This window comes from Asterias amurensis, chromosome 10 (assembly GCF_032118995.1).
Source record: "Asterias amurensis chromosome 10, ASM3211899v1".
NCBI lineage: Eukaryota > Metazoa > Echinodermata > Asteroidea > Forcipulatida > Asteriidae > Asterias > Asterias amurensis.
Genome location: NC_092657.1, coordinates 2,149,850 through 2,177,328, shown reverse-complemented (window position 1 = coordinate 2,177,328; position 27,479 = coordinate 2,149,850). Strand labels below are relative to the sequence as shown.

Genomic DNA, 27,479 nt, shown 5'->3' with positions numbered 1-27,479 from the left:
CATAAAAACTAACATCAGAGCGCGCGAAAAAACAATTCGAGAGGCGGGAAAGAGAACGATTAGAGATCGATACAACTTTACAAATCTCACTGACGAAGAATCTTCGCTTACTACAAAGCATGAATCCATACGGAAACCAACCTTGTCAAGTTGTGGGGGAAACAAGGTAGGAAAAAACGAAACCAAAAGCAACCCAAAACAACGCCATCGCAAACGTAAGTATTGTTTACAATATTGAATGAGTATGTTAAGTTAAGTCCAAACGAAACGCAATAGTTCTCTTTGGAAAATATAAAAGCACAGGGCACTTTTGGTATTATTTATTATCCAAAGAAAGGTATTCTCGCCTTTGGTGTATCAAAACAAGCATGACATTTAATTTTGAAATATTTTATTTTTGGTTATAAAAACTGCAAGGGGTTAAACTTTTGACTGATTTTGAACCATTTTATTTTTCCGTCAATTTTTAAAAATGGGCCTTTTTGAGGCAGGATTTTCAGTAATAAAAACTGCAAGGGGTTAAACTTGTTCCACTTTTGAACCACTTTATTTTTCGGCAAATTTTTAAAAATGGGCCTTTGAGCCAGGATTGTTGTTAAAAAAAACTGCAAGGGGTTTAACTTGTTCTTTTGACTGATTTTGAACCATTTTATTTTTCGGCCAATTTTTAAAAATGAGCTTTTGAGCCAGAATTTTCAGAAATAAAAACTGCAAGGGGTTAAACTTGTCTTTTTGACTGTTTTTGAACCATTTTATTGTTCGGCCAATCTTTACAAATGGGCCTTTTTGAGCCAGAATTTTCAGTAATAAAAACTGCAAGGGGTTAAACTTGTTCTTTTGACCGATTTTGAAACATTTTATTTTTCGGCCAACTTTTAAAAATGGGCCTTTTTGAGTCAGAATTTTCAGTAATAAAAACTGCAAGGGGTTAAACTTGTTCTTTTGACTGTTGTTGAACCATTTAATTTTTCAGCCAATTTTTAAAAATGGGCCTTTTGAGCCAGAATTTTCAGTAATAAAAACTGCAAGGGGTTAAACTTGTCCTTTTGACTGAATTTTGAACCATTCTATTTTTCGGCAAATTTTTAAAAATGGGCCTTTTTGAGCCACAATTTTTAGAAATAAAAACTGCAAGGGGTTAAACTTGTTCTTTTGACTGTTTTTGAACCATTTAATTTTTCGGCCAATTTTTAAAAATGGGCATTTTGAGCCAGAATTTTCAGTAATAAAAACTACAAGGGGGTTAAACTTGTTCTTTTGACTGATTTTGAACCATTTTATTTTTCGGCCAATTTTTAAAAATGGACCTTTTTGAGCCAGAATTTTTATTAATAAAAACTGAAAGGGGTTAAACTTGTTCTTTTGACTGAATTTGAACCATTTTTTTTCCTGCCAATTTTTAAAAAATGGGCCTTTTTGAGCCAGAATTTTCAGTAATAAAAACTGAACGGGGTTAAATTTACTCTTTTGACTGATTTTGAACCATTTCATTTTTCGGCCAGTTGCTAAAAATGGGCCTTTTTGAGCCAGAATTTTCAGAATTAAAAACTGCAACGGGTTAAACTTGTTCTTTTGACTGATTTTGAACCATTTTATTTTTCGGCCAACTTTTAAACATGGGCCTTTTTGAGCTAGAATTTTCTGAAAGAAAAAACTGCAAGGGGTTGAACTTGTTCTTTTGACCGATTTTGAACCATTTTATTTTTCGGCCAATTTTTAAACATGGGCCTTTTTGAGCTAGAATTTTCAGAATAAAAACTGCAAGGGGTTACAGTAATAAAAACTGCAAGGGGTTAAACTTTTTCTTTTGACTGAATTTGAACCATTTTTTTTTTACGACCAATTTTTTACAAATGGGCCTTTTTGAGCCAGAATTTTCAGAAATAAAAAGTGCAAGGGGTCAAACTTGTTCTTTTGACTGATTTTGAACCATTTTATTTTTCTGCCAATTTTTAAAATGAGCCTTTTTGAACCAAGATTTTCAGTAATTAAAACTGCAAGGGGTTAAACTTGTTCTTTTGACCGTTTTGAAACATTTTATCCTTCGGCCAATTTTTTAAAATGGGCCTTTTTGAGCCAGAATTTTCAGTAATAAAAGTTAAAACTTGTTCTTTTGACTGATTTTGACCCATTTCATTTTTCGGCCAATTGCAAAAAATTGGCCTTTTTGAGCCAGAATTTTCAGAAATAAAAAGTGCAAGGGGTCAAACTTGTTCTTTTGACTGATTTTGAACCATTTTATTTTTCTGCCAATTTTTAAAATGAGCCTTTTTGAACCAAGATTTTCAGTAATTAAAACTGCAAGGGGTTAAACTTGTTCTTTTGACCGTTTTGAAACATTTTATCCTTCGGCCAATTTTTTAAAATGGGCCTTTTTGAGCCAGAATTTTCAGTAATAAAAGTTAAAACTTGTTCTTTTGACTGATTTTGACCCATTTCATTTTTCGGCCAATTGCTAAAAATTGGCCTTTTTGAGCCAGAATTTTCAGAAATAAAAACTGCAAGGGGTTAAACTTGTTCTTTTGACTGATTTTGAACCATTTTATTTTTCTGCCAATTTTTAAAATGAGCCTTTTTGAACCAAGATTTTCAGTAATTAAAACTGCAAGGGGTTCAACTTGTTCTTTTGACCGATTTTGAAACATTTTATCTTTCGGCCAATTTTTAAAAATGGGCCTTTTTGAGCCAGAATTTTCCAGAAATAAAAGTTGCAAGGGGTTAAACTTGTTCTTTTGACTGATTTTGAACCATTTTATTTTACTGCCAATTTTTTAAATGAGCCTTTTTGAACCAAGATTTTCAGTAATTAAAACTGCAAGGGGTTAAACTTGTTCTTTTGACCGATTTTGAAACATTTTATCTTTCGGCCAATTTTTAAAAATGGGCCTTTTTGAGTCAGAATTTTCAGTAATAAAAACTGAACGGGGTTAAACTTACTCTTTTGGCTGATTTTGACCCATTTCATTTTTCGGCCAATTGCTAAAAATGGGTCTTGTTGAGCCAGAATCTTCAGAAATAAAAACTGCAAGGGGTTAAACTTGTTCTTTTGACTGATTTTGAACCATTTTATTTTTCGGCAAATTTTTAAAAATGGGCCTTTTTGAGTCAGAATGTTCAGTAATAAAAACTGCAAGGGGTTAAACTTGTTCTTTTGACTGATTTTGAACCATTTCATTTTTCGGCAAATTTTAAAAAATGGGCCTTTTTGAGCCAGGATGTTCAGTAATAAAAACTGCAAGGTGTTAAACTTGTTCTTTTGACTGATTTTGAACCATTTTATTTTTCTGCCACTTTTAAAAATGAGCCTTTTTGAGGTCTCGAAATCAATTCATTGTTTTAGTGACAAATTACTTCTTTCTTAAAGACTACGTTTCTTCAGAGGGAGCAGTTTCTCACAATGTTTTATTTTATAAACAGCTCTCCATTGCTCGTTACCAAGTAAGTTTTAATGCTAACAATTGTTGTGAGTAATTACTAATAGTGTCCACTGCCTCCTTAAAGAGAAGGTCCACGTTTGGTAATTACTCACACCAAATATTAACTTTAAAACTGACTTGGTAACGAGCATTGGATAGCTTTTGATAGTATAAAACATTGTGAGAAACGGCTCCTTCTGAAGTAGCATAGATGTTGAGAAAGAGGTAATTTCTCACTAAAATAATAAAAGACATCTAGCTAGAAGTCTTTTATTCCTATCTGAAAGCACACAAATTCGTCGCTTATGTTGGGATACACGAAGTGAGAAGACTGGTCTTTGACAATTACCAAACATGTACCTTCCCTTTAACGGTGTTGGGTAGAAAACTAAACATATAGAAGCTCTGTTGCTGTTTTCCGGATTGTTTGGTAGCAGTTGGAATGAAGGTGCATTGTGATGTTTTAAAACCTACAGGTGCAGAGGAGAACGGCTGCTATGGAGGCGTCAACTAACAAGAGTTCGCCAGAGACTCTGAGTCATCCAGGAACTACAATGGGTGGCCGAGACGCTCTAAACGTTTCCCTTCATACACGTCGTCATGAGGCAACTCTTGGAGCGCCCTCTATGATACAAGGTAGCTGTATAAACTGTTTCGCAATTACCCATAGACCTTATAAGGTCATAAATGCATTGACGTCATCCAGCCGCCATCTTAGAGCAAAAACGATGACGAAACAATCGAGACGCACAGATTTGTACGCGCCACGCACAGTATTGGCCAATGAACAACCTCCTTGACCTCTAGATGAGGGCGCCCTACTGAAATGACGTCATGTCCATGAGGTATATTGCGCAAGCACTAACTGTTGAATGAGGTGCATGCTGGTCTAGCTAGCAACTTTGATCGCTGCCAGACCAGCATGCACCTTATTCCAGGCCTCATGTGTGCGTATCAAGTATATGCGATAAGATTGTTACTAATATGTGCTGCATATTATACCAAACAGAGGTTTTGTCAGTAATGTTTGACAAATAAACGACAGGCTTAAAAGCAGGGGGTATTCTTTTGGCAATTGTCAAAACACAAGTATCCCCATTTGTTGTACTCAAACCATGCATATAAATAACAACCTGTGAAAAATCGAGCTCAAGTGATCATCGAAGTTGCAAGAAAATAATGAAAGAAAAAACTCCCTTCTTGCATAAACATTTCTCAAATCAGTTTGTACCATCATCAGCTGCAGTGCTTCTTACAAGTCAGATTTTTATGGTCACAAATTTTTGCAGTTCTTACTAATCTGTGACCTATAACTTCTTTTTTCCCCTGCAGGAGATCAGGCCAAATCGCCATCAAGTTCTCCCTGCACATCAAACTCAAGAGCGGGCAACAAACCACCCGCATCAGCCCACTCTGTTCATGATGGTTTCAACTTTGCGGCAGTTGCCTTTTCCTCACCGGTTAGCAACCAGACGCGTCCACCGAGAAAGAAGAAAAACAGCAGACCCATGAAGCAGCAGCCACAGGAGAAATCTAAGAAACTTAATACGACGGAGGCAAATCACCTCCCGGAGGTAGATTGTGGTATCAACTTGGAAGCTTGTGGGAATCCATTGACCGCCAAGCGAAGAGTAACTTTCAAGGATGAACTCGCGAAAGTGGTGGTCACCAAACATTTGACGCAATTTCCACATAAAACAAAGGAGAGTGTTGAGGACGCAACAACTCCTTCGTCGACAGAGGGACAGGTTTTACAAGGCAAAAACAACTTTTTAAGAGACCATGATTTGTGTCCAACCAAAGATGGGGAGTGGTGTAACGATGGCAAAGATGCAGAACATGAAACAGCCAGTGATGAGTCAAATGGAACAACCGTCGTAAGAAGAGCATGTACCAGTAAGTCTCCAGTGGCCGAGATACTTAAACAAGGAAATGATGGTCAATCTAAGGAGGTCACTGCCGAGTATTGTCAAGATAAAACCATGACCCATCCAGAACCAGAAATGAGTTCGACACAAGCTGGGCCAAGTCATGTTCGCACCGTGAAAAATGCAGATCAGCTTGCGATGGCATCAGATCAACCACCCTGTGACCAATGTGATTTGAGGCAGGGACGCCCCACCATCAGAATCTGCAAAGTGACTCCAGCTGGTGAGGAAAACATTGACGCAAGCCTCATCACTCCCCAACACATCTCGGTTGCCACGACAACAGATTTACAAAGACATCAAGGAGGAAATTTTTGTGAAGAAGATGAAGACAAAGTTCTTGTGATTGACGAAACTTTAGTCGACGATGAGGGATCAGTTGCAAGGAGACCAACTGCAGAAAATACAGTTAGTCTCCTTGGTTGGTCTATCGACAGCACAGAGGATACCCTAAACAGAACAGAGGACACCCTAAACACAACAAAACATCAAACAACTGATGAGGTGGTTTTGCCTGGAGGGTTATCAAGGAAAGACAACCAGCAGGACACCAACCAAACTGATACCGAGTGTAAATCGCCATCTTATCCAAACTCATTGGCTGTTTGTTTTACAAAACCATCTTTGGTCTTATGCGGCGGCCGTTCTTCGTCATATTCAACTCCCCAGATTCTCTCCGCTAAAACACCTCAAAGCTCTGGAGGCAACTCACACTACGCTGCATCAACACCAGCAGACACCACGTCAAATAAGACTCGGCTCATGGCAGCACGTTTGCAGACAGACACCACAGGAAGTTTGACAAGAGACCCCTTGCATACGACGACACAAGCCCAAAACAGTTCCCTTACCGAGTACAACAACGATCTATCGATGGCTGAGAATCGAGCGCAGTGTGTACAAGCGGGCAAGTTTCCATTGTTTGACATCAAAGATGGCAGCCATTGCAAGGAATCTATCCATTCAACTCTAGGAATGAGACATCCTAGTCAAAGTCGAAACACCATACAGGAACAATTGATCTGGCGACAGAGTGTCGAGACGAGCAGACTCCTCGCCCCATCTTACTTCAAAAGGTCATGTGCACCCGAACAAAACCTGCAAGCGAGTTCATTTGTCAACCACTTTAACGAGCAGACTGGCAACCACTCTTCGCTGCCTAATGCTAAAACAACTTCCCAACCTGTCCGAATACTGGCAAATACAGGACCTCAATACATGGTTCTGGCGCGTAAAGTTGCGACTGCCCAACAAGGAGCACATCAAACTCAGTTCGCTCGCCCACAAATTGCCTCAATCAGACCTCAGTTTGTTCCAACAAATTCACCTGTTCTCTATCGAGCACCCACCACGTCAACAGGCGGGCCAGTGCAGTATAAACAGACGGCTGTTCAATCAACTTATCCCGGTGGACAAAGAAGTTTCGGAATCAGTGGACCACAACCTCTGCAGCAGAGGTTTACACAACCCCAGCCATGGAATCAGATGAGTCCTCAATTTGTCAGACTGAAAAAAACGTCAGTGAACACAGGCAATCAGCTAATACGGCCGGCCGTTTTTGCAGCACCATCTCATCTAGTCCCCTTGGATATGACGTCACGAGCCCGTACAGCGCCCTCACTTAGATCAAATGAAGATCAATCATTGGCTGGGAGTTGTGCGCGGCGCGTACAAGCGCACACCTTTCCGTCGGCTGAGCTCAGCAATGGCCGCCAATGCAGGGGGTCTCTAGCTCCTTACCAGAACCAGACAGCTCCATCGATGCCTACTACTCAAACACAACCACCTCAGTTGACTCAACAAACTGGACGGTCTTTAATAAACTCACCACTCCCTCAGAGAAGGGCGCCACCATCCCTACAACCACCACCACCGCCACCTCGACAGCATCCGCGTCAAGTTTGGGTCACTAAGCACCCCTGTGGAACAATTAAAGAGCAAGATGTCACATCTAGCGCAAGACAAGCTAGAGTTGCTCCGTCTTCCTTCATTCCAACTGGCACACTTTTTGTTCAAACTCCACAAGGACTCGTGCAAATCCAACAACACAACCAAAAAATGAACCGACCTCAAACAGGCTGTCAGCAACAAACAGCAGCAACACAAAAGACCAACCAAGAAAGTGCGGGGCGATCAAGAACCATTGAGAGACAAGATCAAGGGAGCTCTGGTTCTAAAGGACAGAGACCTTCCGCAGCAGCAGTAGCAACACCAGCGTCGAATGTGTTGAGGAAGTCTGACGAGTTAACTGGGGTTCGCTTGCCATACCCGATGCCAACACAGAAACAGCTTCTATTTCTCTTGAGAAAAACCGAAATGCAAAATCCTCCAAAGACAGGGATTGATGCCCCGCCTTCAGACCGTGAAGTTAAAGGTGACATCAATTCAAACACTGACAACAAACACAAGGGTGCTGAAAGACGTTCCGCGGGATCGGACAGGAAGACCATTCAGAACAAAAATGAAGTACTTGCGGAAGGTAACAGTAAGAAGTTGACAGGTACAACCACCAATGAGACCACAAAAGATGGAGTCACAAATGGGTCCAAAGAAGGAACAAAACATTCTAAGATCTTAGTAGCATCTGAGACTAATGGAGATGAGTACATAGACAAACGTAATACTTCAAATGGAAAGGGAGATCTTAGTGATGCTGCATCGAAAACCAAACCTCACATAAAAATCAAAGCCACTCAACTAGACGACTCTGAACGACAATGCAACAAAAGCGTTTCCGGTTTACCAAAAAGTAGCTATGTGAAGTTTCTTGACAGTTCAGTTACTGTCAAGTGCATGTACTTCCCTAAGGCACCATCAGTGTTAGGAGTGAATAAAGGCAGGGAGACTGGTGAGGAAGGATCGAAAGACCAATCTCAATCTGAGACACCGTTAGACAATAAGGAGTTGAATGTATCAACAAGTGACGTCTGCAAGAACGGGGAGACTTCGGAAAATTGCGCCGTTAAGTCAGCGCCACTTAGACATGAACCAGAGCCGGAAGATTACAATAAGGTACAAGAAGATCATGCTACAGAAAGACAAAGAAGAGGAGGTAATAATAAATCCTCCGTAAAATACAAAGAGGCAGAGTCGGATGAAGATAATGATTGTGACGAGACTTGGCATCCTGGGCCAAGAAGATCGCCTTTACAATTCACAAGGAGGATTAGAAACCCACGGACTGGTGGCTTGTCTAAAATGAACGTCCATGCATCTGTAACAGAAGGATCGGGACACCCCACAGATGGAACATTGAGAAGTCCGACAACCGAAGAGGACATCAGAAAGGAAGATTTGCAAACTAAACCTGAAATAAAGAGTAAAAGAAAAGCTACTTGTGTAAAACTTAACCATGGAGGATTTGATTCAGAAGGATATTTGAAAAGTATAGACGAGTTGGGACATCCAGAAACCGGTGACTTATCAAAAAATATATTTGGAAGTGAGACCGATGGAGATGAATCATCCCCATCTTCAATATCTTCTTCAGGGTCGTCATTGAAGGCTGGAAGGAAACTGGAAGCTTCACCAAGCAAGAGTACACCATGTAAGACCCCAAGGACACCCAAGAATCGTCTCAAGAGTAACTCAAACATACATAAGAAACAGGCTAGAAAGACAGTCATCCCAGGCACACCAAATGTGAAGTCGCAAATTGGGAGCAACGTGAACAGTCCATCTAAGCGACTTCATCAGCGCGCATCTCAAAGCCGCAGTAGCGACTCTGACAACCTGTCAACCAAATACTCCAAGACGACCAGTTCCAGACAGGGTCTCAACAAGGCTGCAAAGACTGCGACCAGCTCTCCTAGTGGACGTCCACGAGCGTCACCAAGAAGGCTGAACGACGGACAAATGAGGCAGAGACCTGCTGCCCCGTTGTGGCAAAAGGTATTGAAGATGCTTGGTCTGAGAAAGAAGCCTGTACGGTCACCACCATCAGGCGTAACGATGTGGCACAAACGACGGAGCTCGTCGGTGGTTCTGGCCGAGTCCTTAGCTGAGTCTGCCGGGCGCTTAGGAAAAATGAAGGACAAAAGTTTGCGCGAAGAAAAAATGGTTGAGACCAAAGAACTCTCTATGAAAAACAAAGGTAAAGAAAAGAACCGAAGCCCGACAGAAGAAAAACAGCATGTAAAGGGACATCAAAGTGCTTCTAAGAAGAGTCCCAAGAAGAAAACAAAGACGAAAACGAAGAGGCGACGTCACAAGAGACGAAGAATTATCAAGAAGGCAAAGGTTTCACCAGAGAGCACAACCGATCCTGCATCCGGAAGCCTCACCTCGATAGACTTCGATTCTCGAAGAAAGACACGTTTAAGGACAAGACGAGATTCAGACTCGCTCAGCAGTCTGCCAGACAGTGCCTCCTCAGCATCTCCTTTGGCCCGGGTAGGACGCCGAACACTTGCTTCGCTCTCAGCCCAGACTTGGGAGGATTGCTACCGGTGCACCTACCTCAAGTGGAAAGAGACAAGCGAGAGTCCTGAAACCCTCACGAACGATGAAGGATTTAAAGTCATGACAAATGAGCTGGCCACTCCCTCGAGAACAGGTCCCTCCAAGGATAAGAAATGCTTCCAGAAGCTGCTTATGTCCACATGGGACGGCATCGTCCAAACTGCTCAGGTAGGGGCCGTCGAGGGAAAGACGGTGCCCAAGGTCGAAGACGAGGAGGGCTGGCCAGTCGAAATGACAAGTTGCGCCCTTGTGGAGACGCCACCTGTTGTGTCTGAGCTGAGTGTTTGTACAACCGACTGCTTCAGGGATGCGTCAACATTTTCTCAGCAAGGCGACTGTGATGTTTACAGGGAAGACACTGATACTGTAGTCTCCTCTCAAGTTGACATCAAGAGTGAGTTACCAGATGCCGCTGCTGTCTTGGGTTCCGATGATAAGATTTGCATTGAACCCTATGGGTATCCACCCAATCTAAGTCCGATCCAAGACTACTCCGAGATTCAAGATGCACTGCATCCCGGTCAGGACACTCCTCGGTTCTTCATTCCGCAGACCCTGACTGAGGAAACCCTTCAGCTCCTGGCAGAAAGCGGAACCATTGACTCAGACCTGAACGGGCTTCAAGCATTTGCTCTCTTCATGCCTGAATCCCGAAGAACCGACCAATATGGAGATCCCAGTTCCACCTCACCCCCTCTTCAACATCTACTATCAGATGGTGAGGAAGATGTACCTCCAGTTATCTCCTGTCACAAATTGTCTACCGATGACGATGACGTCATAATTGAAGGCAGGACAGAAGATCTCGAAGAGGTCGAAGAAAACACTAACCAGTCCCGGTCCAATCTGTTTTACATTCCCGTCTCGCTGACCGATGAGTCACAAGAATACGTTGATGAACCCCTAGGACTATTGGAAGCACATCCCCAGGCAACAGACGGAGAGCAACGTGGTGATTCTTACCACCACGAAGATGCAGAGACAGGCAATAAAAGTGACCACGGCTACGAAGAGGAAAGAAAAACACTTGAGGGCGTGCTCCTTCAGAAATTAGAAACGTCTCTTGAGGAAGGGGAGATCATCGATTACTAAAAGATTTGTAAGGATAAAAACACCATTATTTAAAATTTAATCTGAAAGCTTACTGATAATAAAGTTAATATACTAGAACCACTCCGTTAAAGCACAAATTTTCACAGGTTTGTTGAAGATCACACAAATCGCGAACCCTGTCTGCGTTTATTTTGAAACCTCTACCAATTCTGTATATTACAATAAAGATTTTGTATTTTGTATTTTATGTTTAAAAGATAGTTACACATCTCTCTTCATTACACATCTAGTTTTGCCGATTGTTTTTTGTCTATCTGATACTGTATTTCATTATTTCGTTTTCTTCTGGATTCCCTGAATGGTTTGATAGTTCATTTATTATTCAAATGTAAATAATACTCAATAGCACTTTTATGTACTGAAAATTCCACAAAGAAATAGAATGACATCCGTTTTATATTGCATTACTGAAAAAGTAACTGTAAATTTGATCTGAAAAATGTTTTCTGTACTCAATGTAAATAAGTTCATAATTTAACAATTTTATCAGGTAAAATTTGTAAGTTTTGCAAACTTTTAAAGTAAACTGTAAGCCAACTGGAATTATACACACATATGGAGTAAAAGATCTGCAAAAGGTTACTCAAAATGGATTGGTCGAGTTGGTCTTTGAAAAGCGTTTGTAACCGTTTTTTATAAAATGCATATGGGTAGAAAGATGTTGTAAAAGTAGAATACAATGATCCACACAAACATGCCTCGAAATTGCGTGGTTTTCCTTTTACCTCGTCGACTAAAACGTCGGCCATTTATGGGGGTCAAAATTTTGACTCCCATAAATGGCCGACCGTGTTAGTTCGCACAGTAGAACGAAAACCACGCAATTTCGAGGCAAACTTGTGTGGATCATTGTATTCTACTTTTAAAACATCTTTCCAACCATATGCATTATATACAAAACGGTTACAAACGCTTTTGTTTTGACCAACTCGTCCGATCCAAGGCAACGTGTTCCTTTAACTAAAAAAAGAGAAATTTTATGAACTTTAAGACGCATTTATGTAGCAACATACTAGGTGCTGCAGCGCATTCAACATCCACTACCAGAAACACCTGGGCTAACCACTTCTCTATTAGCGACAAATGTCAGCGAGTTTGCTACGCATAGAAAACAACGTACAGGACCTACAGCTTTAGGTCCCATCCAAAGGATAAAGAAGCAATGGTTAAAGCCATTGGACACTTTCTGAACAGAACAAAAATTAAAAGTTCACAGATTTTCAAATAACTTACAGGGTTTACAAAAGGTAATGGTGAAAGACTTCACTTGAAATGTTATTCCATGAAATGCTTTACATTTTGAGAAAACATTAAAACAATATAGATTCTCGATATATCGAGAATAAAGGATTTATTTTAAACACATGTCAAGACACGGCGAAACGTGCGGAAACAAGGGTGGGTTTTCCCGTTATTTTCTCCCGACTCCGATGACCGATTGAGCCTAAATTTTCACAGGGTTGTTAAGTTGTGACACATGAAGTGTGGGCCTTTGGACGATACTGTTTACCGATGTTGTCAATTGCTTTAAGTGCTTTAAGACCGGGACACAAACCAACACTCTGCTGGTGACAAACAACAGAACTTTAGGTGCAATGCGCTTGACCGCCACAAAATAAAACAATACAAAAAGCACTTCTCTTTGCGACCAATTATACAAAGTTTTGTACGCGAATAACACAATGCACAGGACAAACAACAGAACTTGATGTCCAATGCGCTTGACCTCCCCAAAAATAAAACGATACAAATAGACTAGGTCATATAAATCTGAGTAGATTTATTTGTTCATCTTTATGTACATTAACAATGGTGAGGCACATATAACCCTATAGCCAGATAGCTTATGGAATTGCAAATCAGTAAAACCTTTTAGTGGAAACCACAGACCACAATTTGGTCTTTCATAAACAAAGAAGAGAAAACAATTTTTACACAAAAATGTAAAAATACAAAACCTAGAACTCAATGAATGTTATCCAAACACAAAAATGTACATAACGTTCCTAGGTATCAAAGTGAATACTATGGTTTAGGGTCGATTTCACAAAGAGTAAGGACTAGTCCTTACTTAAGACTAGTCCAAGGAGATACCAAAACCTTAAGGCTAGTCCTAAGTTACAATGAGTAACTCGTCCTAACTTGAGATCAGGCTAGTCTTAACTCGGTGTAAAATCCACCCCTGTACGGTGTCACATACTTTTATTAAATAATGTTGGCATCTATGAAGTTGAGATTATATTATTTCTGGATTCAGAGGGAAAATTGAAAAAAATTATTCCATCATCTTTGTTTTATGCACTGTGACATATTCATTTTAAAGGTTTAACAAAATGACTTAAACGTGTGAACACACACACACAGGATATGACAAAGTTTCATAGAGTTGCTAAACGGCTGTTTTTTGTGCTTATTGCGCGAGTTTCAACGTCATAGCCCTGCTTACCGTAAGCCAACGAAAAGGCATGCTAAACTTCCGTTACTTACTGTATGAAAATGTATGACATACAATACAAATTGATAGTGAACCGGCAGCCGATTGCACAAAATGCTAGGAGTAATCCTCACTTGAGTTAGAACGAGTAACCCGTCCTAACTTAGGATGGGTTCAATTCGTCCTGACATCTTTAGATATGGAAATTCACTCACCCTACATGTAAGTCTTAAGATTAATCCTAAGTTAGGAAGGGTTTGGAGAAATCGACGGCTGTGCGCCTACATTTCTTGATAACCTCTGAAAAAGACTTACACTTGAAGCAAACTGTTTTGCCGTAAATAGCATGAAAATGTGCTTACCGTTAAGCAGGGCTAGAAAAATGGTCACAGGTCATGAAATTAGAAGTAGCACATAACTCATTTTGCTCAGTGCCGCTGTCATTTAGCCCATAGACAGTTCAAGTTGTTTGATTTTAATATCCAGTTACTGCATGTTTTCAAGAATTACAGCAATGCCTTGTCCTCCACCGATACAAGCCGATCCGACTGCGTATTTTCCACCAACACGTCTGTGAAAAAAATATTGATATTATTATCTGATGGAAGTGGATGAGGCCACTAGAAAGTGGCTGCTTCACAGTACTTTGGCGAAAAAAAATTGTTCTAGACATACGAGAGAAGAAGAAGAACCATCATAATATTAACTTAGACCGTGTCACAGACATGACACTTATGCCCTTGAGCAAGGCACTAAACCATAATTACTTCATGAAACGTTTTGGAAGGTACTGTAGTTCATTCTGCTCTAGTAGCCAGGCTCCTAGTGGATAAAACCCATGCCTACATCCTTATGGACCGTGAAGGGGTAAATATTGCCTAGCATTCTACAGCAGGGAATCGGTCAAAAATTGTATGTAAACCTTACAATAATAAAAATCATTTATGAAAATCACTTAGTCCGCCCTTTCTATCCTAGGATAATATTAAATGTATAAATCATAATGGTTTAAGATTTGCAAAGCGCACATGTATCTGCCTATAACGGCAGCCAAGGCGCATACAAAAATACATTAATAAAATTCCAAACAGACAGTTCACAAAATAAAGTAATAAACAATAATAAATCAACAAATCAAAAGACATGTTCAAAAGACGCAAATTATAATAAAGATCCATTAAAAGTTATATCAGAATACAAACAAAAGTGCCGTAAAAATCAAATCACACAACATCAAAACATAGCCAATAAAAATTACATCACAATGCATTTAATAAAGCCTTACAAAAAATAAACAATTTACCAACTACATCGAGAAATTAAAGATGCAGGAGACATTAAAGATGCAGCAAAAAATTTCACAAACAAATTTTTAAAAAGCAAAAAACCTCACCCCTTTATAAGGGGGAACAAAACTATGTGATGAACACCGTAAAGAATGGATTGTAATGAACACAGTAAAGAATGGATTGTAATGAACACAGTAAAGAATGGATTGTAATGAACACAGTAAAGAATGGATTGTAATGAACACAGTAAAGAATGAAAAGAAAGTAAAATATGGCAAATTTGTCACGCAGTATTTTCTGCTTACCAGCTTAAGGAAGATCTCTTAAAAGGCACTGATAATCACTCAAATTTTTTTTAGCATAAAAACATATTTGGTAACATGCAATGGAGAGCTGTGGATAATAAAAACATTGAGAGAAATGGCTCCCTCCGAAGTAACAAAGGTTTGAGAAAGATGTAGTTTCTCACTAAAATATAAAAGACTTCAGCTGAAGCCCTTTATGCATCTGGAAAGCACACAAAGTGATGCAACAAGGGTGTTTTTCCTTTCATAATTCTCTAGCGACTTCCATGACCAATTTGGCTCAAATTTTTCACAGGTTTGTTATTTAATGCATATTTTTTATGGGATATACCATGTGAGAATACTGGTCTTTGACAATTAACCAAACGTGTCCAGTGCCTTCAAGTCAACTCACCTGATTTCATGAGCAAGATGGGCGGTTATCCGACTTCCCGAAGCGCCAACGGGATGGCCCAGTGCAACAGCGCCCCCATTGGTGTTAGTCTTCTCAATGTCTAGCCCGAGCTCCTTTTGGACGGCCAAGAACTGCGCAGCGAAAGCTTCGTTGACCTTAAAACAGCAGACAGAAACTTCTTAAAAAAGTGAAACTTCACATTATTCATGGAACAGTCATGTTTCAGTTCTAGTAATGACATACAGTTTGGTAGTTGCAGGACATTCTAAATGGTTCATTCAAAATGCTTGTGTATTTGATTTGAAGTCCTCCTCCCCGAGAAACACACTTTTATAATTAAAATTTGTTATTACTTTGTTGTGCGTCTGACCGCAATTTGCATTGACACGCGATGAGAGTGTATCATCACCCAGTTTGCATATAATTGCCTACGATTAATGTTATAATCGATCCTTACTTTGAGAGCTCTGTAAGCAATGGCCTTTAATACACCAATCCAAAATCCACCCTTACCTCGCATAGATCCATATCTGCGATGCTTAGCCCCGCCTTCTCCAGCGCTCGTCGGACTGCTGGCACTGGTCCAATACCCATGATGCTCGGGTCGCAACCCGAAACATGGTAGCTGACGAGCCTGGCTAGAGGGGTCAGGCCGTGTTTGGCAACGGCTTCCTCACTCGCTAGAATTACGACGCCAGCTCCATCACATATACCCTAAGGAAAGAGAGATAAATAAGTTTAAAGGCAGTGGACACTATTGGTATTACTCAAAATAATTATTGGCATAAAACCTTTCTTGGTGTAAGTAATGGGGAGAGGTTGATGGTATAAAACATTGTAAGAAACGGCTCCATCTGAAGTCCCATAGTTTTTGAGAATGAAGTAATTTTCCACGAATTTGATTTCGAGACCTCAGATTTAGAACTTGAGGTCTCGAAATCAACCATCTAAACGCACACAACTTCGTGTGACAAGGGTTATTTTTCTTTCAATATTATCTCGCAACTTTGATGACCGATTGAGCTCAAATTTTCACAGGTTTGTTATTTGATGCATATGTTGAGATACACCAACTGTGAAGGCTAGTCTGTGTCAATTACCAATAGTGTCCACTGCCTTTAACTAGAGCGAGACTTGAAACTGCGACATCCAGATTAAAATGCCAGTGCTCCTCCAGCAGCATTTTGACAAAACATTTCACTGTGGTTATGTAAAAATATTTCAGTTTCTATCCTTCAACATTTTGAATCTTAGTACAGGCCACCCTATGAGGAAATTATAAGTTTCTACTGGAGCATTTTCAGGGCCACCAAGGCAATGGCCAGGGGGCATGGAGGTATCAGTCGTCGATTTCACCAAACTCTTCCTAACCTAGGATTAATCTTAGGACTTGGGACAGGTTCAGTTCCGTATCCAAATACGTAGGACGTATTGAACCCATCCTAAGTTAGGAGGGGTAACTGGTCCTAACTCGAGTTAGGATTAATCCTAGCGTTTCGTGAAATCAGCTGCTAGCCTGAACTCACTGAGGCATTTCCGGCAGACACCAGTCCGTTCTTCTGGAAGACTGGAGGAAGTTTTGCCAAACTCTCCAGAGTTGTTTCTCGGGGATGTTCGTCGGTATCGATGACCTGAACACCCTTTCTGGTCTTTATCTCAATAGGGGCCATCTCAGCTTTGAACCGTCCTTCGTCATTGGCTGAAAAATAAATCATAATTAAAAAATAAAATGTAGTGTCATGGCTGAGTGGTTGAGAGAATAGAATTCAAGTTCTGGAGTGTGGGTTCGGGCCCCGATCATGGCTCTTGTGTCCTTGAGCAAGGTAGTAATAACAATAATAATAACAACGTTCATTTATAGGGCACACATATCCATTTCAAAATGCAGAGAATTTTTTTCAAGCAGTATTTTCTGCTAAACAGCTTTATGAAATTGGGCACAGGTTTCTACCTCGAAATCATTCCTGTAATAACAGCACTAGGAAATCATGTAATGCTTAGCTTCAACTATATTCAACTCAATCAACATGTATTTCCATATTAAGTAAATAAAAGAGAATAACAAACAAATTTAGTACAATTATTTATGTTTACCTTTCTTCCACCGTTGCTGTGACAACAGTGAGAATTTATCACAGTCTTCTCTGGTGAGGCCGTATTTTGCACCCAGTTTCTCGGCGGTCATTCCCATGGGGGTTTTGATGTGGTAGTCAGTAAGTGTCGCCCACAAGGAATCTTCAAGCTGTAGAACACAAGGCAAGACAGTGTCTTATACAGCAAGTCTATCGCGCAAGTATCTGTAGTGGCCCTTACAGTTTTTCCTTTGTCCCGTTAAGCATGCTCAGGGGGCCCTCATCCATTCTTTTCATTACGTCACGCCATGTGCGCTTCTCCAACTCCACAGGTATATAACGCTCCAGTCTCGCTACCATGGGCAGCGCGCCGTATCGATACCTCTCGTCACTAACCCCTGGGAGGGATGTACTAGGAAACAACTCTGATTGGCTCAGTAAATTGGTTATGCATTAGATGTCAAGTGCGTGCGCGCGTAGTTTTAAGATATTTTTCTGTTGATCACGCCCGCATTTTTTATGACACGAACACGTTTTTTAAAAACAAACACATTCTTTAATAAGATGAAAAACATGTGTGCGCACGTAGAAAAGATTGAATAATGAATATGTACACTCATTTACGGCTCATTTAAATGTGCTAGGATATAGCACAAGTAAATTTGCCAATTCCAGGGGTTATGATCGAGCAAGGCATGCTGGGAAAAAATGGCGCAGTGAGATTGATCACCCCTGGGAACGAGGTTGATAATGTTCGCCTGCACATGCACTCACTCTCGCACTTTGTATTTCTACTACTGAGCAGGCACAGCAAACTAACCAAACCAGTTGTATGTATTGCTTTTTAAACAAATATCGCTTTCAGTACAACCAACAATCATTTTCAATTCGACACTTAGGTATTTCACATTACTTTTCCTAAGACTCTTGTTGCTGTGGTGTGCTATGTGGCAGTAGTACACAGCTAACAGGCGCACCGCAGCTACAAGCCAATTAGTTAATTCCTACAAGTTAAGTACATTATAATTTTTGTTGGCACAAGTGCAGCCCCCTTTTTGTTTACACTAAGCAGGCAAGGCAGCCAAGCTCGTAATAATGTTCCTAATTTCATTTAGTAATAAAATATTCCAGCGAAGAACACGCTACGAAATATCTACCAATGCGCTTAGTATACAAATATACAGAAAGATACATTTACCACTTTTATGGTCCAGTAACCCATCCTTTCATACTAAACATCCTTTGTCCTCGCCACTCCCCTCATATTGGTTCATAGCCACCATTATTGTTTCTGAAATAGAAACTTTGATTGGCTGTTATTTTCCCACTTCTTTCTTTCCTTAATCCCTTTCCCCCTCTCTTTTTCTATAAATGGATATGTATTTGTTTGTACTTGTTTTATGCCTCTGAAGAAGGTCCGGATTGGATCGAAAGCTAAGGCCATCTACCCTATTCATTATTTTAATATACAGAAAGATAAATATTTAAAATAGGAATTCTGAGACTCAATTATGTAGCACCTTGTAAAGGTTTACAAGGTGCTACGGCGCATTCAGCAACCACAGCCAGGCACTGAAAAATTTTCACTGACAAATTTCACCCTTTAATTATTAGGGTGTGAATTGGGTACTAGATAAAGATGGCTTCCTACGATGCAAGGTGCCATGCCAAGATTGAAGTGAAAATGGTATGGTCCATTTTCACTGATGACTTTTCACCCTTTAATTATTAGTGTGTGGATTGGGTACAAGACATAGATGGCTTCCTACGATGTAAGGGGCCATGCTAAGATTGAAGTGAAAATGGTATGGTCCTTTTTCACTGATGACTTTTCACCCTTTAACTCTTAGAGTGTGAATTGGGTACAAGACAAAGATGGCTTCCTACCATGTAAGGTGCCATGCTAAGATTGAAGTGAAAATGGTTTGGTCCTTTTTCACTGATTGTTTTCACCCTTTAATTACTAGTATGTGGATTGGGTACAAGACAAAGATGGCCACCAACCTTGAGGTCCACTCCCAGTTTGGTGCCAAAGCGAGTGCCTCGGACGGTGTAGGGAGCCATGCTCATATTCTCTGTGCCGCCAGTCAGAACCACCTCTGCATCTCCTGTTAAAATATCCTGATATTGAACAAAAATAATAAAACCAACATTGTCATTATGGTCCCAGTCATGTGTCACTTGTGTCTTTAAAGGATTTGTGTATTTTTTGTAGGACACAAAACACAATGTCCACAGATTAAACTTATACCGTTTGAAGAAAATAATAGTAGAAAGCTTACCGTAAAAATTACTTGATGATGAGGTGCGATAGTTTTTGAGAAATGAGTAAAACAATGTCATGAAAATACGTTTTTCTTGCTAAAATAATCTTCGCCTCATGATCACTGAGACGGAAATTATTTTCATGACATTGTTTTATTAATTTCTCAAAAACTACAGCACCTCAGCAAGTAATATTTTCAGGGAAGCTTTCTACTATCATTATCTTCAAACTGTGTAGTGTAGTGTTTAGTGTAAATCTGTTTTTTGTCCTACAAAAAGTACATAGACCCTTCAAAGGGAAGGTATACCAGCATTCTCGCTAATAGTTGTCTGTCAACTGCTTTCAAATTCTCTCCTATAGGGAGCATTCGATTAGCTTCCCTGGGTCGACCCAGGTCTGCCCCCGTTCTGTTTGAATAGCTTTGACGTAATCCCAGGGGCTCACCCGAGTAAGCCCCAAGTGCCCTGCTTGTGGAGTGGGTCACTTGGGGGCTGGCGCCAGGTGCATGGATGTCACCACGAGAGGGTGAGTGATCGTTCGATTAGCTCTTGTCAGGGGATCACCCGAGTGAGCACCCTGGGGTCGACACAGGGAAGCTAGTCGAACGCACCCATAGTCTCTCTTGTCTCGATGGCTAGTTCAGTGCTGACATTTCATTGGACATGAGCTGCTAAGCACAAAAATTTGCTTAGCATGACATTTTTTGCCTTGATAAAAACAGGACTACCAACCAAATTTCCACGTGATTTGCAGGGTAAGCAAACATCAGCTGAATACCAGTAACAATCAATATGTAACAAATGGAAATTTGGTCGGTAAACCTGTTTTTATCAAGGCAGAAATTTCATGCTAAGCAAATTTTTGTGCTTAGCAGCTCTATGAAATAGGGCCCTGGTACTGGTGGCTAGTTAAGGGCAAACCCCGTACACTATTGGTAATCACTCTTAAAATGATTGGCAATAACAAAACGAAAGCCAACAGGAGCTTGCGATAGTATAAAGACATTTTTCTTTGTTTAAAATACTTGATATTAGTTACCTGAGCTCCACTGACTATGGACTGGAACCCGGACCCACATAGGCGATTAACAGTCAAAGCAGGTTTATCTTCTGAGACACCAGACCGAAGAGCCACATGTCTTGCAACGTATGCGGCATCAGGGGATGTCTGTTGATGTAAAACATTGAAGACAAAAACTAACAGCGTGTCGTTGTGGAGTGGATAGGAACCCAAGACCGAGCCCTGGTGTTTCTGATCAGCTGAGTGTAGGTTCGAGTCCGGGGCTTAATTTAAAGGCACTGGACACTATTGGTAATTACTCAAAATAATTATCGGCATAAGACCTCACTTGGTAACGAGTAATGGGGAGAGGTTGATAGTATAAAACATTGTGAGAAACGGCTCCCTTTGAAGTGGCCTAGTTTTCGAGAAAGAAGTATTTTTCCACGAATTTGATTTTGTGACCTCAAGTTTAGAATTTGAGGTCTCGAAATCGACCATCTGAACGCACACAACTTCGTGTGAAAGGGTATTTTTTCTTTCTTTGTTTTCTCGCAACTTCGACGACCAATTGAGCTCAAATTTTCACAGGTTTGTTATTTTATGCATATGTTAAGATACACCAAGTGAGAAGACTGGTCTTTGACAATTACCAATAGTGTCCACTGCCTTTAATTTGAATTGTTTAATTTTGTTTTTTTACCCATACATCGATGTGTGTTAGCACTGTATACTCAGTACTTTTCCAGAGTCCTGTGAAAACGCTGTAACAGCGTGTTGTTGTGGAGTGGATAGGAACCCAAGACCGAGCCCTGGTGTTTCTGATCAGCTGAGTGTAGGTTCGAGTCCTGGGCTCAATTTAATAGCGCTGCTTAAAGGAACACGTTGCCTTGGATCGGTCGAGTTGGTCTTTGAAAAGCGTTTGTAACCGTTTTTTTATAAAATGCATATGGGTAGAAAGATGTTGTAAAAGTAGAATACAATGATCCACACAAACATGCCTCGAAATTGCGTGGTTTTCCTTTTACCTCGTCGACTAACACGTCGGCCATTTATGGGGGTCAAAATTTTGACTCCCATAAATGGCCGACCATGTTAGTTCGCACAGTAGAAGGAAAACCACGCAATTTCGAGGCAAACTTGTGTGGATCATTGTATTCTACTTTTAAAACATCTTTCCAACCATATGCATTTTATAAAAAACGGTTACAAACGCTTTTGTTTTGACCAACTCGTCCGATCCAAGGCAACGTGTTCCTTTAACTCAATTTTAACTGTAGTACATGCAGCAAACACATTTTCTTAAGTATTAAGCATATTTCCAAGGTTAGCAAGAAAAATTAGGCGACCAGGTTGCCCATTCACCATTGATATGTATATAGTTACACTTATCATTTTTTCTTCAAATTAGCATACCTTTTCGTGTGCTTTAGGGTTAGAGGTGTATGAAACGGAAAGAACAAATTCTGTCGTTAAAGCAGCTCTATGAAATTGGGAGCTTGTCTTAAAGGAACACGTTGCCCTGGATCAGTCGAATTGGTCTTTGAAAAGCGTTTGAAACCTTTTGTTATGAAATACATTTGGTTAGAAAGATATTTTAAAAATAGAATATAATGACCCACACAAGTGTCACTCGAAATTGCACGGTTTCCCTTTTACATCGCGAAGTAACACGGTCGGCCATTTTATGGAGTCAAACTTTTTACTCCACAAAATGGCCGGACGTGTTTCTTCGCGACGTATAAGGAAAACCGTGCAATTTCGAGGTATGTTCGTGTGGATCAATATGTTCTTCTTTTAAATTGTCTATCTAACCATTTGCATTTCTAACAAACGGTTTCAAAAGCTTTTCAAAGACCAACTCGTCCGATCCAAGGCCACGTGTTCCTTGGCACTTAATCTACAAGCCCAGACAGACTTGTGGAAATTTGAGCCCCTGAACATACCTGAGCAACATTTCCAACGAATGTGCTGTCAATGATCTCTGGATTGATATTCCCAGCAGCGAGGGCAGCTTTCGCTGCGACTTCACAAAGATCTGTCTGCGATAGGTCCTTTAGCTTCCCTCCAAACGCTCCGAAGGGGGTTCGCTTAGCAGCAACAACGAATATACCTATAAGGATTAAGCCAGACAATTAAAACTTTATTTCAGTAATTTAAACTTCTTAACCCTGCGCTGTGGCATGGTCAGTCCATGACCTACATGTAACGGTTGTAAACAAATTGTTGTCACTCATTAAAGGGTCTATGTACTTTTTGTAGGACCAACAACAAAATGTCCACAGATTTACATTTAACTTACACAGTTTGAAGATATTGATAGTAGAAAGCTTCCCTTAAAATATTACTTGCTGAGGTGCTGTAGTTTTTGAGAAATGAGTAAAACAATGTCATGAAAATACGTTTTGTCTCAGTGATCATGAGACGAAAATTATTTTAGCAAATCTGTGGACATGGTGTTTTGTGTTACAAAAAGTACCCAAATCCTTTAACGGTATGGTAAAAAATAAACAAACTTCACAAGTTCCCTAAAAGAATGAGCCAGATAACACTATTACCAGCAGAATCAGCATGGGGAGAGACATCGACCTACAGTCAACTTTAATATTGAAGCCCCAAATTGAAAACACACTTGTTGTGATTGTCAATACACAATGGGGCGGGGCTTAATGGATTGGTCTATTGCCTCGTATGACATGGCCATTAGATCTTAGCAGCCGATTATTACTAGGCAATCAATCTTCTAGTCAATGGCTTTGTCGATTGATACCATCTTAGAAGAGCTTGTGAGAAACCAAAATCAGTTTTGTCGCAATTTGTCACTGGACGGTCGCGGACCATACGACCATGCGTTGCCGCATAGAATCTGGCATAATTGCAGAGCAGGGAATTAAACTTGTAAAAAAAAAAATTGGGTTGAAATAATGAAATATTTAGGGGTGGGCAAAAATTACATGTAAACTCAGACGGGCAACTACCTGCAAGACGACTAAGTAAATGCCTACTACGTACTACACTATTCTACATTTTGTATCTGACCACCTTTGCTTTTTCAGTCATTATTTTGTTACTTATTAAAGCAGTATAAATATCTTGTTAGACATTATTCTGTTTGAGTAAGACTTTTAAAGAAACAAAAATCGTGAAGATCACAGATTTACATAAAACTTACACGATCTAATGATGATGATAGTAGAAAACATCCCTTGAAATATTTCTGTCTGAAATGTCATATTTGATGAAAAATAAATAATCTAACTTCGCGTTTGGAGTTTATCGCTCAGTTAGCATTTTAGTCATTTTTATTTTGACATCGATGCAATGCAAAATTTGTAAAATGTTTTTCACTATTCTCTCGTGACCCAGATGACCGATCAATCTCAAACTTCTACAGGTTTATCAGTTTATGTATATGTTGGATTACAAAAAGTGCTTACTCTGCCAGCAACTGTTTGTTAGCAAAAACAGATTCTGTAATGTTCCTTTAAAGAAAGAAAGTATTTTATTTCATAATAAAAATGAGAAAAAAAAAGATGCAGCCAGATGAGATATACAATAAAAACATTTTTTTTCGGGCCCTAAATTAACTAGCCTGTTTTAATATGTGCTTAGTATTTATAGCATGGCAATACTAAATAGAATAAGTCTTGCTTAGGACCACCACAACACAGTCCAGTGACAGTGATTCCCCATGCTGCTGAGTCACGTGTTTGACTGTGGTGATTAATATTATTATTGGGTGCGTTCGTTTAGCTTCCCTGGGTCGACCCCAGTCTGCCCCGGTACGTTCGAATAGCTTTGACGGCGACGGGGCTCACCCGAGTCAGCCCCCAGTGCCCCGCTTGTGGAGTGGGTCACTTGGGGGTGACCTGAGGTGCATGCCGTCACCACGAGAGGCCGAGTGTGATCGTTCGATTAGCTCTTTTCAGGCCTCAGGGGCTCACCCGAGTGAGCACCGCAGGGTCGACCCAGGGAAGCTTAATAAGGAAAAGTTTCCGTATGGCGCCACCACTTTTTTCATTCGATATAAAATAATATAGGAACTTATTTACCTGATTGATATATCCCTTTTTGTAAAAATGAGTGAAAAAGTGGTGGCGCCATACGGAAAGTTATCCTTTAAATTAATAATATTAATATTAATTAAACAAATTTATATTAATTTGCTAACTTAGCAAAAATAGTATTCGTTAAGCAGCATGGCAATAATAAGTCTTGCTTAGCAGAATTAAGTTAGTGTGTACAGACTCAGTAGTAACGTGGAAATTGCGCACTCGGCCTAGTAAGTAGTATAGTTGTATTGTAATAAACTAAGTTATAAATGAACGACGCAAAATATATCGCAATTGGTTAAGCCATTTTTATAATAAAAAAAACATTGACGGTCGTCGGTGGCTATTTGGTCACATTGTATTGCTTATTTGTTTCTATATCAAGCAAATCTCCACCATACATTAATGCACCGTTAAAACTACTGCAATTTACTAAATTAACAAACAACAGCTATACAGAAGGTAAAAGCTTCACCAGTTTAAAAAAATAAATCTGTGCTGCACGGACAACTCACCTCTGCTCATCGCCATCTTGGATCTCAGAAAATAGTATGGTGGCGTTTAGCCATCTCAAGTAACGCATGTTGTGAATAGGGTACCAGACTGTGTGTAGGTAACTTTTTTTTACGTAATCGTCACGTGTTTATAAGTTCTAATGAAATCTGTGATTGACGTGAGTAAAATTTAAAATAATTTTAATTTGGGATTGAACAAGAACTGTTTTACTACAGCTTAATTAGTCCCCGGATTCGACGAAATGTGTACTTAAAGTTCTTCTTGTGTATCGCCCTCTTTTGAACCATCCTCCTCCATGGGGGCGGGGCCAGATTTGCCAAGGACACCGTGATAGGAGATTCTGTGTGTCCCCCCCCCCCCCCCCCCGCCATACGGCGAATTGTGTACAACTTCTCCGGCCCATGTTTATTTCCACCACGGGGACAGACTCTCCTCGATCTGCGGATAGAATTTCATGCAGGACTCACCGGTGTCGCATGCAATTATGTCCTCAATGCAATACTATCCGGAGGACATTATTGCATATGCAATAATGATGCAATAATGTCCGCCGGACGGTTTTGCATAATTTGCAATCGTGACCGCCCGGACGCTGCTGCATAATGCAATTGTGTCCGCCCGGACACATTTGCATATGCAGATGTGTCCGCCCCGTGCAAAACCGTCCTTGCAGTAAACAACCGCCCTTGGTCGACGGAACACGTTCGCCATTTTGTTAGCTAAGTGCATGCTACCTCCATGATGTCATGAATGGAAATGTTCGGCCGTTGGGTATTCGCTGCAATCATAAAAAATACGTGATTCAATATCCATGCTGCATATGTATAGGTTCAGTGCATGCACGCTGGTTTACAATGTACATGTCCGCCGGACGGTTTTTGCATAATCTCGGACACGATTGCATATGCAAAAGTGTCCGGAGCAGACAATATTGCATGGCGGACACAATATTATTGCATCTGACACCGGCGCAGCTCCAGGCGAGGCTGCCAACAATAATGACACATCTATCCCTAATTTGGTATTCTGTCCATTAATTTTTTTTTCAGGTGTAATTGGACATTACTGGTGTGGGGGAGGGGGGCGGTGCAGGAACACCCTCCCTGCACATGCGGCCCCCTCCCTCCCAAATGAAATTAAAAATGCACAGATGAATGGAGTCGATAAACACCAAAAGCCCACTGATTATACTAATGGACTTCACTGCGGCAAGGTTGTTCTGATCCAATAAGCAAAGTCTTGTCTGATGGTCGATATGAGATATTATGTGAATGGGGTTAATAATTCACTCAAAACTGCGACATGTGGCCAACCGGGCGCAATGGTTTTGTACACAAACATTGCCACCGTCGTAATGCTTATGGAGAATAGTTGTTGTTCTAAATCGATTCACAAGAGAGAATCCTCAAACAAATGGTGTTACATTTTTTAGGATGGCACTTCAGTTCTATCCGACTATGCAGGTGGGAGTGTGTTTGTTGTTGATGAGATGTACGGAGAGGACTCGTTATGGTTAAACACAACTCATGATTAGTCTTATTTATTATAGGTCAAGTAGATAGGACCATGCAACCTTTGTTCACCAAAATATTACGTATTTTTAAAGGCACTCAACACAGTTTTTTTTTTTTTTGGATTGCCGATAATCAGTATTCTCCCATGATGTTTGACATAGAAAACCCAAAGGTACGTAGGTGTTCATGGTGTCTTTAAACCATGCAGCTTATTGGACAAAATCGCGTGTTAAAACAGCACAATACTAATTCGGCATTAAACATTACGAGAAATCAAAATTTCGATTTGTGGTCGAAAGAAACAAATTAATTACATCAGTTGTGTGTGCCCGAACTATGTGAATGAATATTCTGTTGGAGAAAGTGGCAAGCTGTTCATCAACAAAAAGGATCTATGGTAATGCAAAGAAAAAACATTAACTATAATAATAATAACCGTATTTATAACGCGCCTTTTGCCAAAGGATACAAAGCGCCAGGTATTATTACTGCAAGGAGTGGGCGAATTTTGAGATACAAGACCTAATCCTTAAGCACCATGTAATGGTTTACAAGGTGCTGTGGCGCAATATGCTGCCAATCCAGCCAGGAACACCGGGGGCGAACCCCTTCTCTTTTCGATAAGTGCACTGGGTTATTTTACATGCGTTTACACAACACATGGGACCAACGGCTTTACGTCCCATCCGAAGGACGAAGCAATGGTTGTGTGTCTTGCTT

At 40.3% G+C, this 27,479-nt stretch overlaps 2 protein-coding genes across 2 annotated transcripts; one reads left to right on the top strand and one right to left on the bottom strand.

Annotated features, from left to right (window-relative positions):
* Positions 1–59: 59 nt before the first annotated feature.
* LOC139942871 (uncharacterized) lies at positions 60–11,716 on the top strand. The gene is made up of 3 exons (XM_071939673.1): positions 60–166; positions 3,893–4,052; positions 4,749–11,716. The coding sequence occupies exons 2-3, from the start codon at positions 3,914–3,916 to the stop codon at positions 10,895–10,897; spliced, it is 6,288 nt and encodes a 2,095-aa protein (XP_071795774.1). The 5' UTR covers positions 60–166; positions 3,893–3,913; the 3' UTR covers positions 10,898–11,716.
* Positions 11,717–12,681: 965 nt separating this feature from the next.
* On the bottom strand, positions 12,682–25,260 carry LOC139942872 (3-ketoacyl-CoA thiolase, mitochondrial-like). The gene is made up of 9 exons (XM_071939674.1): positions 25,245–25,260; positions 22,624–22,790; positions 20,717–20,845; positions 19,417–19,533; positions 17,435–17,582; positions 16,867–17,039; positions 15,854–16,054; positions 15,341–15,495; positions 12,682–13,923 (listed from the first exon to the last, which is right to left on the bottom strand). The coding sequence occupies exons 1-9, from the start codon at positions 25,258–25,260 to the stop codon at positions 13,839–13,841; spliced, it is 1,191 nt and encodes a 396-aa protein (XP_071795775.1). The 3' UTR covers positions 12,682–13,838.
* Positions 25,261–27,479: the final 2,219 nt, after the last annotated feature.